The sequence below is a fragment of the Dendrobates tinctorius genome, unplaced genomic scaffold (genome assembly GCF_039654945.1).
Source record: "Dendrobates tinctorius isolate UK_male_01 unplaced genomic scaffold, ASM3965494v1 ptg000186l, whole genome shotgun sequence".
Taxonomy (NCBI): Eukaryota; Metazoa; Chordata; class Amphibia; order Anura; family Dendrobatidae; genus Dendrobates; species Dendrobates tinctorius.
In genome coordinates, this window is record NW_027361853.1 from 3,096,177 (window position 1) to 3,116,134 (window position 19,958).

At 39.7% G+C, this 19,958-nt stretch overlaps 2 protein-coding genes across 2 annotated transcripts in view; one reads left to right on the plus strand and one right to left on the minus strand.

Annotated features, from left to right (window-relative positions):
• The window catches only part of AVEN (apoptosis and caspase activation inhibitor), a 706,731-nt gene that overhangs the window by 630,736 nt on the left and 56,037 nt on the right, over positions 1 to 19,958 (minus strand). Inside the window, exon 2 of the mRNA XM_073552154.1 lies at positions 6,781 to 6,946. Coding sequence (XP_073408255.1) covers positions 6,781 to 6,946 — 166 coding nt within the window. The remainder of the gene's footprint in view (positions 1 to 6,780; positions 6,947 to 19,958) is intronic.
• Positions 1 to 19,958, plus strand: part of CHRM5 (cholinergic receptor muscarinic 5) — a 302,054-nt gene that overhangs the window by 180,915 nt on the left and 101,181 nt on the right. The window lies entirely within an intron of this gene.

Below are 19,958 nucleotides of genomic sequence, written 5' to 3' on the forward strand. Positions count from 1 at the left end.
TTATAGAGCGCATGCCCGGAGGCATGAAGTCAGGAGGAAATTTAACCCTGAAATCATTTCTGGGGGACAGACACAAAAAAAAAAAATCTCTCTTCAAAATTCTTTATTTGGCGGATCCGTCAAAAAAACGGACCGGTGCCATCCGTTCACATCAGTTAAGAACGGATCCGCTTTCTGCCATTTTGGCAGATTTTAACTGACTAAAAAACTGATCTGTGAAACAGGCCTAAGGGCTCGTGCAAATAACTGATTTTCTTGTACGAATGCTGTCCATGGTTTTCATGTATAAATACCTATGATACAGCTCTGGCAAAAAGTAAGAGACCGCCACATCAAATCCCTGGCATGGGCAGCCCATTCTCCAGACCTGAACCCCACTGAAAACCTCTGGAATGTAATCAAGAGGATGATGGATAGTCACAAGTCATCAAACAAAGAACTGCTTACATTTTTGTACCAGGAGTGGCATAAGGTCACCCAAAAGCAATGTAAAAGACTGGTGGAAAGCATGCCAAGACGCATGAAAGCTGTGATTAAAAATCATGGTTATTCCACAAAATATTGATTTCTGAACTCTTCCTGAGTTAAAACATTAGTATTGTTGTCTCTAAATGATTATGAACTTGTTTTCTTAGCATTATTTGAGATCTGAAAGCACTTTTTTTTTTTTTTTTTTTAATTTTGACCATTTCTCATTTTCAGAAAAAAAATATTGCTTGGAAATTCAGAGACGTGTTGTCAGAAGTTCATAGACTAAAAGAACAATTTAATACATAAATGGACTATTAGAGAGCCTTAATCTTAGTCCAATAGCCAATAATACCTTAATCAATGTGATTCAAGACAAAAGTAAAAAAACAATGTCTTTATTGAAAAATAGTACAAGTAGAAAAACACTCTAGTAGAAATATAGTACATATAGGAACAGGTGGGCAGCCATATAACCTTACAAGCCAAGGTTTACACCATCACAATGGACCAGTTCATTAATTTTTAAGGAAAATAATTCAAGTGCATAGTGCAACGCCATATAAATATCAATCATACCATAATGAAACATAGTCCATGAAGCAATGCCAAATGTATAATATGAAAGCTCAAATCACAATAAAATTACATTAAATGTGAAAATCCCCAACATTATGTCCACAAATAGTAGCCAGAACTACGGGGTTAAGATATGAATGTTCACTAAGATCACCTAAGGCAGAGCTTACCCATGATGGTTGTATAACCCGAGCGCAGGTGCGCTGCCCCCCCAAGGAAGCCACAGCGAAACGCGCGTCGGGGCACCTGCGCTCGGGTTATTAATGAACTGGTCCATTGAGATGGTGTTAACCTTGGCTTGTAAGGTTATATGGCTGCCCGCCTGTTCCTATATGTACTATATTTCTACTTACAGTATTTTTCTACTTGTACTATTTTTCAATAAAGACATTGTTTTTTACTTTTGTCTTGAATCACATTGATTAAGGTATTATTGGCTATTGGACTAAGATTAAGGCTCTCTAATAGTCCGTTTATTTATTAAATGGCATTTTCTGAGAGTATCCTTGAAATAAGGAATATGTATCCTATGATCCAATTCTCCCTATATGCATTTATAAAAGAACAATTTGTATTTTACTCAAAAATATACCTTACCTATGAAAGAGAAAAATCAGACAAACTAGACATTTGAAAGTGGTCTCAATTTTTGCCAGAGCTTTATATTATGGGGCTTTGCATGAGTCGTCCACCGAAAGAAATCTGAAACATGTCTGATTTTAATCCAGGGGGTTGGATCAAAATCAACAATGTAAGATTATGAGTCAGTAAAAATAAATTAATACATACATACATAAATAGGACCATACTCAGATGACATCCGACTGTGGTCAGATTTTCACAAACAGACTGAAAGGAGAAGGTGGATAAACTTTTTTTTCTCTCTATGTACTCTTATCAAATTCTGATTAGAATAATAGTTTCATTTTTTTTTTTTTTACATATGTGGAGAAATTGGTCATGTGAACCTATCCCATCATCAAATAGAAAGTACGGAAAAAGTTTTTTTCTCTGTGCTGCCAAGTGTACCTATGATAATTCCACAGAAAGGAGCAGGAACAAGGAATGCAGTTTATTGTAAAGTAAAGCAAACTTCTTCCTCAGGACAAACCACAATTGCCTTCACTATTGCGCCTTTGTTTTTTTCAGCTCTTCTACATTCCTATCCTATCTCCGACATACAGACAAGTGTGTTAAGTGTCTGGTTCTGCAGTTCAGCCAAATTTTAATAAAACTGACAGGTAATTAGTGGAGATCATCCACATATAGGTCACTTTTCTATTCCAATGCTGCAGACCAGAAACAGCGGAAGCCCTGGTGAAATCATATGGGTTTTTACACTTTCTATGTGACCACATTATTACAGTAGGGTTCAAAATACTATCAGTCCAATATGACTAACAAGATTAATCGGTGTTTTTGTTATAAATTATATTACCACATGTCAAACAATTTACCAGTTTGTGCTGTAGATTCTAAGAAAACCATCAGACTCCGCATTCAAGATCTGCAGGTTTTTGAGTCTGTGTATTACAATAATTAATTGAAAGTGTGTTCAAAATAATAGTAGTGTGGAGATCAATTAGTGAGATCATTCCGTGTAGAAGCAGGTGCAAATCAGGTGACCCTTATTTAAGGGTGAAGCCAGGAAATGTAGCACATGCATTTCTCCTTGAAAGCCTGAAAAAATATGGGTTGTTCGAGACATTATTCAGAAGAACAGCGTACTTTGATGACAAAGTTGAGTGAGGAGGGTAAAACTTATAAAGAAGTGCAGCTAATGATAGACTGTACAGCTAAAACGATCTCCAATGCTTTAAAATAGAAAGCCAAACCAGAGAGACATGGAAGTAAATGGAAGACTACCATTCCAATGGATTGAAGACTAGCCAGAATGGCAAAGGCTCAGCCAATAATCAGCTCCAGGATGATCAAAGAAAGTTTCACGTTACCTATGAGGACTGTGACAGTTAGAAGACGCCTGTGTGAAGCTGATCTCTTAGGCCGGGGTCACACTGCGTTATGGCAGTCCGTTAAACAGACTGCGTTACACCGCGGTATAACGTGGTGTAACGCAATCCGTTAACGCTGCCATAGACCCCCATTATGTGGCGCATCGCGACATATGCCGTAAAGCGGTACGCGTTCGCGACGTGCCGTTATTCACTGACGGCGCCTCGGACGCGGGCTGCAGCGTCTGAGGCTCCGTCACCGCTAGCGCGGATGAAGCATCAGCGCTAGCGTTATAGCATAATGCATATCGCGTTATGCTATAGCGTTAATGCAGCCCGTCAACGCAATGCGTTGAACGGATTGTGTTAAAGCTATGTGAACCTGGCCTTAGCAAGAAGTCCCCGCAAAGTCCTACTGTTTAAAAAAAAAAAAACCCATGTAATGAGCGGATACAATTTGCCAAAGAACACATCAACTGACCTAAAGAGAAATGGAGAAACATTTTGTGGATTGATGAAAGCAAAATTGTTCTGCATTCAAGCCACAGTGCTCTCTGAAGACAGTGAAGCTTGGTGGTGCAAGCATCAGGATATGGGCACGTTTCTCCTACTATGGTGCCAGACCTATTTACCACATACCAGGGATCAGGGACCAGTTTGCATATATTAAAATACATGAAGAGGTCATCTTGCCTTACGCTGAAGAGGATATGCCCTTGAAATGAGTGTTTCAACAAGACAAGTACCCTAAATTCACCAGTAAACAAGCAATATCTTGGTTCCAGTCCAACAAAATTGAGATTATGGCGTGGCCAGGCCAATCCCAGAACCTTAATCCGATAGAACACTTGTGGGGTGACAACAAATGCTGATTCTGAGGCAAAGGCAACAAATGCCAAAAAATTGTGGGATGTAGTCCAAGCATCCAGGGAGGGAATAACAGGTGACAGAGGTTGGTTGACTCTATGAAACATAGATGTGAAGCAGTTCTAAAATAACTGTGGGTATACAATTAAATATTAGGTTACTGATTCACAGGAATGCTAAATCCTCAAAAATATTACATATTGTGAGCTTGTAAAGACATATGCAGACACTACTAATTTTTAGAGCAGCCCAATGTTCTTTTTTTATTATTTGCTGTAAAGTAGTTAAAAATTATATACCATAAATTTTTCTTCAAGTTTTGACTTAGAAAACAATGTGTAATGTTCCCAGTGCAAGGAAATAAAAACTAGTAAAATGATTCTGTGAGTAACTCATGTTTTTGCGCACACTGCTATTATTTTTAACACTACTGTACATTTAGAAAAACAAGTATTTATGGCAAGGTAAAAGTGTTTAACGGCCTTGTATCCTTAAATAACACACACTCAGGAGCAGCAGCAGGCAAAACTAACCCCCAAACAGATTTTAACGACAGAAAGAGAGCAGAAAATAAAAGTACCATATATAGGAAAAAGATAGCTGAATGCTTTCTAAAAGCTGACTGTCAATGCATCTGACAGCTGGGAAGCACTTAGCATTGTTAGGGTGGAGGGGAAGCAATAAAGATATCACAAAAACATTGTAAGAACCATCATGAAAGAACAGGTCTCGTATTCATAGTGCGGGAGGGTGGGAGTAGTATCATGTATGAAAGCAAAGCCGTAAAAATAGCTGTAAATGTAACCTCAGCACAGATTACAAAGTAACACAGAACTTCCACGCTCTGTTCGAGATAAAGAAAGTGTCTTCTTCAAGTAAGGTCGCAGTTGGACCAAAGGATTATGGTGACAAGACAGGACAGATTTTCATATGAGAACGGCACAGACACTGATGGCTTTCGCTAACCCTATTACCAGGTTGTGCAGAGTTGTGACCTGGTAAGCTCGTCTTTCTATACTTTGGTTTCCCTAACAGCAAGGAGTCTTATGCTCTCTGATAGGAGTCAACCTTATCTTGTCACACACTTTCAAATTTCAACATACAGACAGCAGGAGAATGGGAATGACATGAGACGGCCTCGGGCAAGCAACTGCCCAACTAACCCCATAAGACAAAGTAATAGGATCCCAAAGCAGCAAGATGATTTCACATTGTCTCTATATTTAGTATCTGCCATAATGGATTGCAATCAAAAGAGACATCATAGCCTATGTCATCTCCCAGAAACAAAGAGAAATGCCAACTTTCAGCCAGATGAATTCAGGAAGATCGGGGAAAAAAAAACAAAAAAACCCCAGCAAAATAAAAATCCTTCCCTACCTATAGGACTTAGGCTGATTTCACACGTCAGACATTCACAATCCGAGGATTGACCATCTGCAGGTCTCCTGACCCAAACTCAGCAGCCTCATCTATGCCTATAATGCCATGGAGTTCAGGTCAGGAGACCCGGGCCGATATGGACATCACAGTCTGGATTCGGGCCATGAATATTGCATGAGTGAAACCGGCCTTAGAAGAGAGTAATTTATTCTTAACCCTTGGATATCTATCAGATAAAGATTTAAGGGGTTTCCAGCTCCACATAACAGTACCAAATAGATGACTTTTGATTTCTGACCCGCTTCCACCCACCTCGTCCTGATTACATCCTCAGCAATATGATGGGTCATACATGACATGACCGCAGCGGCAAATCGCTGGCCGTAGAGGTGACGTTTATATTAACGCGTCCTGATGTGTCCAGTGATCAGCTGCAGTGGTCAATAACAATGGGATTTAAACACCATAGTGTCCAAGAAAATGAGGGCGATATTACCATAAATATGCCATACAAAAGCACATTTAAATATAAAAAAATGTATGATTTCATGAGGATCAGAGCTATGTTTCATTCATTCAGGTTAGAGAAAACAGATTTTTACAACCCCCTTGATCTAAAAAAATAAATAAATAAGACTGTCTTCAGTAATATACCACTAGTAGTGATGATGACGATGACGACGACATGTAGCCAAAGTATTGTATCATTTAGCTATACAACTACGTAAAGCAGCAATTCAGCAGTGAAGCCACTGAATCACTGGCAGGAGCAGTCTGTGACCACTATGTTCAGGCAGAGATAGGCGCTGAGCACAACAGACAGATAGTTGCTACCCATCTGCCTGTAGACTAATTGTCAGAAAATGGTTTTATACATACGAATTATGTCCAACAATGATAAACAGTCTAAAATGTTGGGAATTTGGTAGTGATGTAAAATAAAACAATCATCCTGGATTCTTCTAGCATTTGTTTTGACGACGAGCACAGATCAGTATATTTGGCCTATGAGTAGTAGCACTGCAGCGGCAGCAATATTTAGCAATGTTACAGGACCTTTGCCCAGTGCGGCAATAACAACCGTTCATGGCTCTACCAGGTGCAGACTGATGTTCTCTAAATATACTAAAAATGTTATTCCAGAAAAAAAAAATACCCCACTGACACATTGTCTCCTTGCAGACGTTCATGTTCTGCCAAACCACAATATATTGTTACTCTCTATTTTGTAGCCATCAAGGGATTATCCATTTCTTAAAAGAGACAAAGAATATTTCTTTTAAAAAGTCTACATTTTTAGCTCAAAAATCCCTTGGGCATATGGGAACCAATTAGGTAAATGCCAGCTTCAACCTACGCATTGTCAGAAATGTACAAACCAAGAATTCACTCTTGTTTTCGGAAACACAATGCCCAACTGCGCAAAATAAACCTTTTCCGACCTTCCGGGTTTTAATGGAAGCCAATACGGATATAATACATGGGAACAAAAAAGGAATGATACTTAGATTTATAAGAGCTGTGCACCAACCTGCAGAACTTAGGAGGACACAGTAATCTGTCCCACGCTGCACCACTTCATTTTCCGGCTCTTTCTCTTCCGCTTCGTATCGGTCCCAGTTGGAAAGGATTTTTCTCCTGGAAAACTCAGATGATTGCTCCTCATTCTCTTGGTGCTCAGCAGAATCATTTTCTTCCTTTTCAAAGAAAAGATCACGTCAGCAGCTCCATTGCCTTACGTTAATACAATACAGGTAAGGTTCCCCATTACCTTGATCAGCAGAAATATCTGCACTGAGAAAATAGGCCAATCTTATCTAAAGTGTTTTAGATCAGTGTTCCTCAACCTGTGCCACAGGTGCCTGTGGTTCTCAGCCCCCCTGGGTGTGCATTCTCATATAGTACCTTAGTGGCTTTTTCCTTTGTATAGTTCGGGGCGGCTCTTGGTTACCTGTCATATTATGAATTGTTTGTTGACGTATCAAACAGTAAAAACTACTGATTTAGTAGTTGAAATGATCTGTGACATGATTGGTATCAACAATCAGAAACTGGAGTGTGTATTCCAAAAGATATCGGATTTACTCTGAAATGCTGTGTTATATAGCATGTTAAGAAGTGTTTTAATTGTACATTTTTAACAAGTTTAAAACCTTCCCAACCTTTGACGCCACATAGGCATCATGAAAAGTCGTGCCAATACGACCCATGACGCCTATGTAGCGTCATGAACTGATTGCCCCCCCTGTGGGTCGGGTGACCGAGGTCACTGAAAGGTCACCCGACCCGCACACAGAGGACCCTTCATAGTTAACCGCAGGGGGTGTGGCTTAGCCCCCACATGCCTACGATCGCTCTGATTGGCTGTTAAAAGTGAAACTGCCAATCAGAGCGATTGTAATATTTCACCAAATTTCAATAGCATCAGCCCCGGTCATAAACTGCCCCCCTCCCCTGCCTTACCATCCCCCCCTCACTCTCCACGGTGCCTCCAACGTCCCTCTGGCCATCCCGGTATTCCGCCGTCTAGGACCATGGGCGCCGCCATCTTGCAAAATGGCGGGCGCATGCGCAGTGCACCCACTCGAATCTGCAACGCTGCAGATTCATTCATTTATTTTGATCAATGTGATAAACTCTCACAGTGATCAAAATAAAAAAAGTAAATCACCGCCCCCCCTTATCACCCCCATATGTAGGGACAAATAATAAAATAAAGAAAATATTTTTATTTTTCCATTAGGGTTAGGGCTAAGGTTAGAATTACGGTTAGAAATAGGGTTAGGGTTGGAATTAGGATTACGGTTGGAATTAGGGTTACGGTTGGAATTAGGGTGGGATTAGGGTTATTAGGGTTAGGCTTGTGGTTAGGGTTAGAGTTGGGATTAGGGTTAGGGGTGTGTTGGGGTTAGGGTTGTGGTTAGGGTTTTGATTAGGGTTGGGATTAGGGTTGTGTTGGGGTTAGGGTGGGAGATAAAATTGAGGGGTTTCCACTGTTTAGGCACATCATGGGGTCTCCAAACGTGACATGGCGCCACCATTTATTCCAGCCAATTTTGCGTTCAAAAAGTCAAACAGTGCTCCCTCCATTCCGAGCCCCGACGTGTGCCTAAACAGTGGTTTACCCCCACATATGGGGTATCAGCGTACTCAGGAAAAATTGCACAAACTTTGGGGGGGTCTAATTTCTCCTGTTACCCTTGGGAAAATAAAAAATTGGAGGCTAAAAAAAAAAAAATTTTTGTGGAAAAAAATTTTTTTATTTTCACGGCTCTGCGTTATAAACTTCTGTGAAGCACTTGGGGGTTCAAAGTGCTCACCACACATCTAGATTAGTTCCTTGGGTGGTCTAGTTTCCAAAATGGGGTCACTTGGGGGGGTTTCCACTGTTTAGGTACATCAGGGGCTCTGCAAACGTAACATGACGCCCGCAGACCATTCCATCAAGTCGGTATTTCAAAACGTCACTACTTCCCTTCCGAGCCCCGACGTGTGCCCAAACAGTGGTCCCCCCCCCCACATATGGGGTACCAGCGTACTCAGGACAAACTGGACAATAACTCAACTTTTGGAGGTCCAATTTATCCTGTTACCCTTGGGAAAATAAAAAATAGAGGGCTAAAAAAATCATTTTTTGAGGATTAAAATTTTTTTTTTTATTTTCACGGCTCTGCGTTATAAACTTCTGTGAAGCATCTGGGGGCTCAAAGTGCTCACTATGCATCTAGATAAGTTCCTTAGAAGGTCTAGTTTCCAAAATGGGGTCATTTGTGGGGGAGCTCCAATGTTTAGGCACACAGGGGCTCTCCAAACACGACATGGTGTCTGCTAACGATTGGAGCTAATTTTCCATTCAAAAAGTCAAATGATGCTCCTTCCCTTCTGAGCCCTGCCATGCGCCCAAACAGTGGTTCCCCCACATATGGGGTACCAGCGTACTCAGGACAAACTGGACAATAACTCAACTTTTGGAGGTCCAATTTATCCTGTTACCCTTGGGAAAATAAAAAATAGAGGGCTAAAAAAATCATTTTTGAGGAAAAAAATTTTTTTTGATTTTCATGGCTCTGCGTTATAAACTTCTGTGAAGCACTTGGAGGTTCAAAGTGCTCACTACACCTAGATAAGCTCCTTGGGGGTTCTAGTTTCAAAAAATGTGGTCACTTGTGGGGGGTTTCTACTGTTTAGGCAGATCAGGGGCTCTGCAAATCTTCTTAAATGTAGTTTTGAGTAGCTTGGGGTTGCAGTTTTTAGAATGGTGTCACTTTGGGGTATTTTCTGCCAAATAGACCCCTCAAAGTGACTTCAAATGTCAGGCGGTCCCTAAAAAAATGGTTTTGTAAATTTTGTTGTAAAAATGAGAAATCGTTGGTCAACTTTTAACCCTTATAACTTCCTAACAAACAAAAATTTTGTTTCCAAAATTGTGCTGATGTAAAGTAGACATGTGGGAAATGTTATTTATTAACTATTTTGTGTCACATAACTCTCTGGTTTAACAGAATAAAAATTCAAAATTTGAAAAAATTGCAAAGTATTCAAAATTTTCGCCAAATTTCCGTTTTTTTTCACAAATAAACGCAAAAATTATTGACCTAAATTTACCACTAACATGAAGCCCAATATGTCATGAAAAAACAATCTCAGAATCGCTAGGATGCGTTGAAGCGTTCCTGAGTTATTACCTCATAAAGGGACACTGGTCAGAATTGCAAAAAAATGGGCAGGTCATTAAGGTCAAAATAGGCTGGGTCATGAAGGGGTTAATGGGGTCATCTTAGAGATAATTACTTACAAAATATTTCCTGGTTCCCACTGTGTGAAAAACTTATTTTGCCAGGGAAAGCCGCCACTAGTCAGGCAATACCATGCAGCTGTTGCTATGGAGGAAATGTATTATTACATGGTGGCCGTTCAGAGTAAGGGGCTGTTCTTCAATACAAGATTCACTCAAGTCCAATAGAACAGGGGTTGTATTCAGGAGAGATCCAATTTTACACAACCTTTAACTAAAGTATTATTTTTGGCATTTTTTGTGCACATTTTTAAATAAGTGGTTACCAACATTATTACTATTGGGGAAACCTAGAACAATGGAACACCTAAAGCATGTACTCCATCACTATATTATGGCTTACATACAATCACAGTTTAGTCCAGTATCTCTGAGAAATTACCAAGTTGGTCTTCCCTTCTGTGTGAAAGGTGTAAAACAGCAGAAAAGTGCAATCAGTTGGACAAGTCAAGTAAGTAACACAGTAATTCACTGTTTATCTATTAAAAGAAGTAGATTTCTACACGATTTTGTATAACTGCCATAATTTCCTGCTGGTATAAAAGAATAAACTAGATTACTGCATTAGCTATAAACTCAGGTACAAGCTAAAAAATCCAGTCCTTGGTGAAAGCCCAGAATAAACATTAATTTGGCTGAAAGTATATAAACTGGCATCTAAAAATCAATGGGCATCCACTCTACTTGGGCAAATGGATTGGCCATGATCGATATGCATGGGATCTTATTGCCTTCCCTAGATAAGGAGACAGAAGGGTCTGCTATTCTACCAGCTGATGTCCAGGTGGTCAAATTACATCCTATGAAATGATTTGTTGTATAATCTAAAAAAGAAAAATAATTTCAGCTCTGTAATGTCAGAATCAGAGCAATCTGTCGTGCTACATGAGGAAAGGATCAAGAACAAAAAAAAACAAAAAACTAGCTAACAGATTTAATCCGATTTTTCTAGATGTAGGACTACGTTCAGACAACCACTTTTTTTTGGACAATAGGTTCACCCTATGCACAAAAGTACTTGACACTGTGAGTCAATGTGCTAATGCATATGAGTGATTTTACATACCAAAACAGGCAAAAAAAATTTTGTAGCATTTACTCATATAGTGCCATTAATTCCACAGCGCTTTACATACACGATTGACACTGTCCCCATTGGGGCTCGCAATCTAGATTTCCTACCAGTATGTCTTTGGAATGCGGGAAGAAACTGGAGTACGCGGAGGAAACCCACGCAAACATGGGATGAACAAAAACTCCTTGCAGATGTGGTCCTTGGTGGGATTTGAACCCAGGACTCAAGCGCTGCATGCACTAATCCCCATCCATTTCATGGACAAGACAGTGTGCATTTCTATGGCAAATACTGTAGATCCTGCACCCATCCACAGTGTGAACAATGCACAGAGCTGCAAACAGATGGAGTCACATCAGAGAATTGCTTTTTGGAACTTATTTTCGGTCACTGCACTGCCTGTTAGCATAATGGGCTGTACATGGATCGATGTAAGGCATTGTGATTAGGAAGGATCTACAACACAGATTAATAATAATAATAATAATTTTTATTTATATAGCGCCAACATATTCCGCAGCACTTTACAATTAAGCGGGGACATGTACAGACAAAAAAATTCAATACAAGTTAAGACAATTTAAACAGTGACATTAGGAGTGAGGTCCCTGCTCGCAAGCTTACAATCTACAAGGAAATGGGGGGGGGGGGGACACAGTAGGTGAAGAGTGCTTGTTATTTCAGGTCTGGCAATTATACAGACTAAAAAATTGCAGTAGACATTAGCTTTGCCAATTTTGTGGTAGAGAGAATGCTAACAGCAACAGCATGTGCACCCATAAAATATAAAATCTACAGACAACAATTATGAAGCATAACTTGACTGTTCGGTTGTTCGGAGCACGCTGCTCAACTTCCACAGTATATGCTTGCCTACTGAAAGATTGCTTCTTTACAAACCCTGGGGTCTGAAGTTATGGAGAGAAGGGGCAAGAAGACTTAGCAAGGCCTAAACTCATTCACATGCTCTATTTGTTACAACCACTTTTAGTAAAAAAAATTTAATACTATGAAGTTTTCAATTTTAGGTCCATAATTCTGCCCTTTTTTTCTGATATAGAGCAGCAAATTACTTGTATAGACATAATTTAAATGTTAAAAAAATCCAGGTACTATTTAAAACTGAGTCATTTTGTCCAATTGCCGATGCTCCCCTCTGCTTCAAAGTTATGCTACCCGGCAATAATGGCGACAATTTTCCTTTCAACTAACGGTGTGTACGCCAAAGAACTTCCCTGCTGAACTTTGCTTTTCTCCTATGTGTCACTGGCCAATCAAAACACAGCTGAGTCATATTGGGAAAAAAAGTACAGGTGCTTCTCACAAAATTAGAATATCCTCCAAAAGTTAATTTATTTCAGATCTTCAATACAAAAGTGAAACTCATATTATATGGAGTCATTACAAACAGAGTGCTCTATTTCACGTGTTTATTTCTGTTAATGTTGATGATTATGGCTTACAACCAACAAAAACTCAAAAGTCATTATCTCAGTAAATTAGAATAATTATCAAAAGACACCTGCAAAGGCTTCCTAAGCGTGTAAAAAGGTCGCTTAGTCTGTTTCAGTAGGCTCCACAATCGTAGGAAAGATTGCTGACTTGACAGATGTCAAAAACCCTGTCATGGGCAGCCCATTCTCCAGACCTAAACCCCATTGAAAACCTCTGGAATGTAATCAAGAGGAAGATGGATAATCACAAGCCATCAAACAAAGAAGAACTGCTTAAATTTTTGCGCCAGGAGCAGTGTCAAAGACTGATGACAAGCATACGAAGATGCATGAAAGCCGTTTTTATAAATCATGGTTATTCCACAAAATATTGATTTCTGAACTCTTCCTGAGTTAAAACATTAGTATTGTTGTTTCTAAATGATTATGAGCTTGTTTTCTTTGCATTATTTGAGGTCTGAAAACACTTTTTTTTCTTTTATTTTGACCATTTCCCTTTTTCAGAAAAAAAACAAAACAAAATGTATTGCTTGGAAATTCAGAGACATGTCAGAAGTTTATAGACTAAGGCTAAGTGCACACGTACCGGAACTCTCGCGGAAATTACCGCGAGAATTCCGGAATTCCAGTCCGCGGGAAAATCGCATTTTAAATTCCCGCGATTTTCCCGCGGAAAAACTAGCATTTTGCAAGCGTATTTAACTTGCAGAATGCTAGCGTTTTCCAAGCGATCTGTAGCATCGCTTGGAGAACTGATTGACAGGTTGGTCACACTCGTCAAACATAGTGTTTGACAAGTGTGACCAACTTTTTACTACTGAGGCCACCTATGCAGCATCAGTAGTAAAAGATAGAATGTAAAAAAAAAATAAAAAATGGTGTTATTCTTACCTTCCGACGTCCCGCACATCCGTTCCCAGTAATCCTTTGCGAAAATGCCAGCGATGACGTCCGTTCTCGCGGGATCGCGATGTCTCGCGGTAATTCGCGATGACGTCGCGCGAATGACCGCGAGACTTCGCGATCCCGCGAGAACGGACGCCATCGCGGGCATTTTCGCAAAGGACTACTGGGAACGAGAGCGGAGAGTGGAGAGAGGCGGGAAGGCTGCGCGGGACGTCGGAGGGTGAGAATAACAATATTTTTTATTTTTAAATTCTATTTTTTACAGGGATATGGTACCCAAAGCCCGGAGGACAGTCTTCTCTCCTCCGGACCGTGGGTACCATCCGCAATTGTTCTGCTTACTTTTCTCATGGTGTTCACAGCCACATGCGGGAAGTAAGCGGAACAATGCATTCCTATGGGTGCGGGATCGCCGCAATTCCGCAAATTAATGAGCATGCTGCGGTTTTTACCGCAAAGCGATTCCGCCGCGGTAAAAACCGCAGCATTAGCACAGCATTGCGGAATCCCATAGGAATGCATGGGATGCTTATTTTTCGCGTTTTCGCGGCAAAATCGCGCGGTTAAAACCGCCGCGGAAACGCGAAAAAAACGCCACGTGTGAACTCAGCCTAAAAGAACAATTTACATTTTACTCAAAAATATACCTATAAAGAGAAAAATCAGACAAACTGAACATTTGAAAGTGGTCTCTTAATTTTTGCTAGAGCTGTATATATATGACATATACACACACACACACACACACAGATATACACAGACACACACACACACACAATATGGATGGGGAGAAACACACTAAAAAGGTACAGAATCCAAATAAAACTTGCGGTGTCCAATCTTCCCCAGTGCTTATGCCTGTAATCATTATTGAATAGACACCTTCCCTCTCCCAAAAACCTGGCAATCAACAAGCAATACTATATTTCCACAAAACTGCGGTCATGTGAATCAGTCACGCTAGCCATATACAAGTGCCGCAGGTTGGAGAGTCTGAATGGTTGAACATATGCATGACTGGTCGGGATGTCAGTAAATATGAGGAGCTCAATTTTAAATGTTTCAGACTTTTTGCTAGTTTCTTCAGGCTGAGTGCACACGTACTTTTTTGCCCTGCGGATTTTTCCGCGCAGAATTGAATAAATCCGCAGGTCAAATGACCTGCATTTTTCCTGCCGATTTCTTCCATTTTTCTTGCGGTTTTTGTGCGGTTTTCCACTGCGGTTTTCCCCCTGCGGATTTGGAGAATGGAGCAGGTGGAAAACCGCACAAAAGAAGTGACATGCTGCATATTTTGTACCACAAGAAAATCGCGCGGAAAAATCCGCAGCATCTACACAGCGTTTTTTTTTTTCAATTGATTTACATGCTACTGTACATCACAATGCGGATATGCAACGTTTCTGCGCGGTAAAATCCGCTGCGGATCCGCTGGAAATTTGCATCGTGTGCACATAGCCTTAGATTCGTCTATTACTATATATATTATATTGGATGGATGCCGCCTGTAATCTGAACAACCGTAATGAAATACTTATCAATTGCTTTCTAGTCTTGTGTTCGGTTACCATACCCAAAAGACATTAGAATACATTAGGAGTGACGTATGTGACCGAATCTCGAGGTATTTTGGGTATCATTACAAATCCAGACCTCCATAGGATATTAATTTTGATTTACATTAATCATTTTAATCATTTTTTTGTTTTATTGTTCTCAACACACTCCTCTATGTAATGAATAAAGATTTGCAACTGGAATATTTCATTCGGTGATATAAGAGATGTGGTACTTTAATATTACCTTTATTATTTTGAGCTGTGTATCTGATCAGTTTGATTGTATAGAATTATCATTTTATGAATGGTTGTAGATTAGCATCGGTCAGTTGCACAATGAATTGATCGTGTCACAGAAACCTCAAAATTCGGCAGACAGAGCTGCTGGCGCCCTCAACTTAGTTTTTTTGGCTCCACACCCTTTGGAATAAAATAACTGCAATAAACCTCTCAACTGGAATTTTAAGCCACTCATCTTTTGCAAACTGCTCCAGACCCCTTATATTTGAAGGGTGCCTTCTCCCAACAACAATTTTAAGATCTCTCCACAGGTGTTCAATGGGATTTAGATCTGGACTCATTGATGGCCACTTCAGTACTCTAGAGCACCATTTCCATCCATTTTTGGTTGCTTCTTGCAGTCTCATCTGTCCACAAGCCACTTTCCCAGAAGGATTTTGGCAAACTGCTGTGTAGTTTTTTTATGTCTCTGTGTCAGCAGTCATGTCCTCCTGGGTCTCCTGCCATAGCATTTCATTTAAATGTTGACTAATAGTTTGCTCTGACACTGAATGCACCCTGAGCCTGTAGGACAGATTTAATTTCTTTGGAACTTGATTGTGGCTGCTTATTCACCATCCGGACTATCCCGGGTTGCGCCCTTTAATCAATATTTCTCTGCCGTCCACGTCCAGAGACATTAGCTACAGTGTCATAAGTTGTAAACTCCTTGATTATGTTAGCAATGTGGACAAAGGAACATCAAGATCTCTGGTGATTGACTTGTAACCTTGAGAATGAAAAATTTCGACAATTTTCCTCAAGTCCTCAGACAGTTCTCTTCTCCTTTTTCTGTTCTCCATGCTTAATGTGGCACACACAGACAAATAATGCAAAGACTGAGTCAACTGCTCCCTTTTTTTTTTTTTTATCTGGTTTCAGGTGCGATTTTCTTTTTGCCAACACCTGTTACTTGCCACAGGTGAGTTTGAATGAGCAGCACATGCTTGAAACAATTTTAGAAAGGTGCCAACAATTTTGCCCGGCCCATTTTTGGGGTTCTGTGTGAAGTTATGTCCAATTTACCTTTTTTGTGTGTGTTGTTCCAATACACTCAAAAGGAAATAAGAATATGTATAACAAAACATGTGTAATTCCATTAATTTTCTGGGGGAAATACTTCATTTTCCATAACAATTTCAAGGGTACCAACACTGTTGGCCTTAACTGTACATGTGTGTATATATTTTTATGTTATGGTACATGGTTTGTATCAACTTGACAAACACTCAGGTGGAGCTATATTGCTAAATTTTTATAATATTTGATAAATAAAGAATACTCTCTCATAGAATGTATCTGCCAGAGTTCTGTGGATTTCTGTTTTTTTCCTTCCGGGAAAGATGGTGGAATTAAAGTAGTTGCCAGTATTAAGAAAAAAAAAAAAAAACAGGGACTGGTAATAACTTGCTAATTGCTTGGTGTGCCATCTCTGAGCCTAGCACCTATCAGCTGAACCAAGAAGTAATATCCACTTTTATCACCAATACAGCAGCAGTTTGATGCCCAACCGATCCTCAATTTATTCTGTATGGGCCTGCTGTTAGTGGAGCACAGATCTCGGCAACCCCACAGGAAATGACTGAAGTAGCGGTAGAGAATGTGGACTACTACTCCATTCTAATAGGCAGCATGGGCACTTTTATACCTACTGGTGCAGGTCAAAGCAGTTCAAGAAGACATCACCTAAGAAAGCAGTTAGATGGAGGTAAAAGTCACCTGAGGGTGACAGCTGCATAGAAATACAAGACGCTGTCACTCTCGAATTGGGAGAGCCACTGGCCAGTCCGTGCATTGCAGCCCAATTTCCGTCTGATTTATACGGCTGTCTGACTGTGTCCTAAAGATGCGCGATACATTTCCGACAGACAACCCCTTTAAACCTAACACTACTTTGCATAAACCTTGTGTTGCAATGCAGCTTTTATTTTTTTCTTACGTGTAGACAAACACCCAATGGACTAGAGGAATAGTAGCATTCAGTTAACAATAAATTCACCCATTTGCAGGAGGAATAACACATGAGCAGCACAATGCAGTTTTATTAACTCCAAAGTTATTTCACCAATAATACATGTATTTACTAGAGGAAAAAGTTCAAAAGAGCAGACTGATCTTTACCAATAACCCAAAAATTTAAAGTAAACTACTCTGTCCCACTTCTTTTTGACTGTTCACGTTCGTATCAATGGTGAACGAAAACCCTAAGACCTGGACGAACACATTAAAAATAACATGTTTCCTTTTGTTATGGGTGAAAGAGTAAAAACAGAAGTGATGTTCAGAAGTGGAATTTTTATTTTTTTTAAATATATAAAGCACATGTTAATGTATAACTTACACAGCACGGGCTCTCTGAAATAGAATAGAAAATCCTATAGTATGGAAGACTTCAGTGGCAGATTCTGCTTCAAAAATCTGGATAGACAGATGCTGCATTCAGTGCCGCTGAATGAAGTTATACTGCCAGCTGCTATAGCACAAAGCTCTGCAGGTCCGAAAAAACTCAATGTGATGAAAGCCACCAATCTTGAACAATAAAACTGGAATCCGTAAGGAGATGGTCCCTGGTGACAGAATTTGCACATAGCTCTCTGAGGCCATCTTAAGGTAAAGCTTCACTAATAACAGTGAACACTGAATTACATTCAATGACATTTTTTTTTTTTTTTTTTTTTTTTTTTTTTTTTTTCAAGCATAGATGAAAAAAGGAAAAGGAAAAAAAGGCACCAGGCAGGGAGCCACTTTACAATCAGGCACCAGCTTCCTTATTATGTGTTGTCACTAATAACATCTAATTCATGGCAGAATGAAGGAGCAGAAACACATACTGCCAACCAGCCACCATAAAGCTTGAAGTCAAGTACATGCTACACAAGGTCCAATTAGACACGCACAAGCGATAACTCGCATCTTAATACAAAACATGCATTTTCCTGATTGCTGGATTGTAGACCTGGTCAAACAAAGTTGATTATATGAAGCTGCTTACCCCCCTGCTACTTGTATAGCCACAAATGACAGTACATAGAGTGAATTAAACATGAAGTGGATTAACCCGGCACAGTATGGAGCAACATAGTTATATTGTGCTATGGGCTTTTCACAATAAACAAATCTATTAGTCACATATAGATAATTATCCATTGGCTTTGTAGACAAGCTATAGCAAGTTACAATTGTGTGAAAAAGTGTTTGCCTATTTCCTGATTTCCTATTCTTTTGCATGTTTGTCCCACGTAAATGAATCAGATCTCAAAACAAATTTAAATATTAGACAAAGATAAACACAAGTAAGCACAAAATGAAGTTTGAAAATGAAGGCCTTTATTATTAAGGGAAAAAAAATTCAAACCTACAGGGGGGGTCCTGTGTGAAAAAGTAATTGCCACCAAATTAATTAAGGTTTTAACTGTGGTTTATCACATCTTTGGTAAGCAGAGTTGAAATTCCCTAGCCACAGGCCTGATTACCGCTACATCTGTTCTCAATCAAGAAATCACTTAAATAGGACCTGCCCCGCAAAGTCAAATAGACCAAAAGTTCTTCAAAAGCTAGACATCATGAAACAAAGTATTTTGATCTATCACTTTGGAAAAGATTATAAAGCCATTTCTAAAGCTTTGGGACTTCAGCGAACCACAGTGAGAGCCATCATTCACAAATGGCAAATGAAACATTGGTAAACCTTCCCAGGAGTGGCTGGACAACCAACATTACCATAGGAGTGCAGCGACAACGCATCCAAGAAGTCACAATAACATCCAAAGAACTGCAGTCCTCATTTGGCTCAGGTAAGGTCAGTGTTCATGACTCCGCCATAGGAAAGGGAATGGGCAAAAATGGCCTGCATGGCAGAGTTCCAAGACAAAAACTACTGCTGAGCAATAAGAACATAAAGGCTTGTCTTAGTTTTGCCAGAAAATATCTTGATGATCCTAAAGATTTTTCGGAGAATACTCTGTGGACTGACAAGACAAAAGTTGAACTTTTTTGAAGGTGTATGTGACATTATATCTAGTGCAAAAGGAACACAGCATTGCAGAAAAGGAACACGATACCAACCAGGGCTGTGGAGTCGGTAAGCCAAACCTGCAACTCCGACTCCTCAATTTCCCTTACACCGACTCCAACTCCGACTCCGACTCCCACATATATTGCTTATATTTAAGTGAAAACTTTATTGTAGTACAATGTGAACATCAGACATTTAATCATTTCTATGATCCAATAATCAAGATATTTAGATAGAACATAATATCTATTTATTGGAATACAACTTTAGAACACAAAAAACTAATAAATTGTAAATATGTAATACACTGTATACATGTATACGGTACAGACCAAAGTTTGGACACACCTTCTCATTCAAAGAGTTTTCTTTATTTTCATGACTATGAAAATTGTAGATTCATTCTGAAGGCATCAAAACAATGAATTAACACATGTGGAATTATATAATTAAAAAGTGTGAAACAACTGAAAATATGTCTTTGCACACTCTTGGCATTCTCTTGATGAGCTTCAAGTGGTAGTCACCAGAAATGGTCTTCCAACAGTCTTGAAGGAGTTCCCAGAGATGCTTAGCACTTGTTGGCCCTTTTGCCTTCACTCTGCGGTCCAGCTCACCCCAAACCA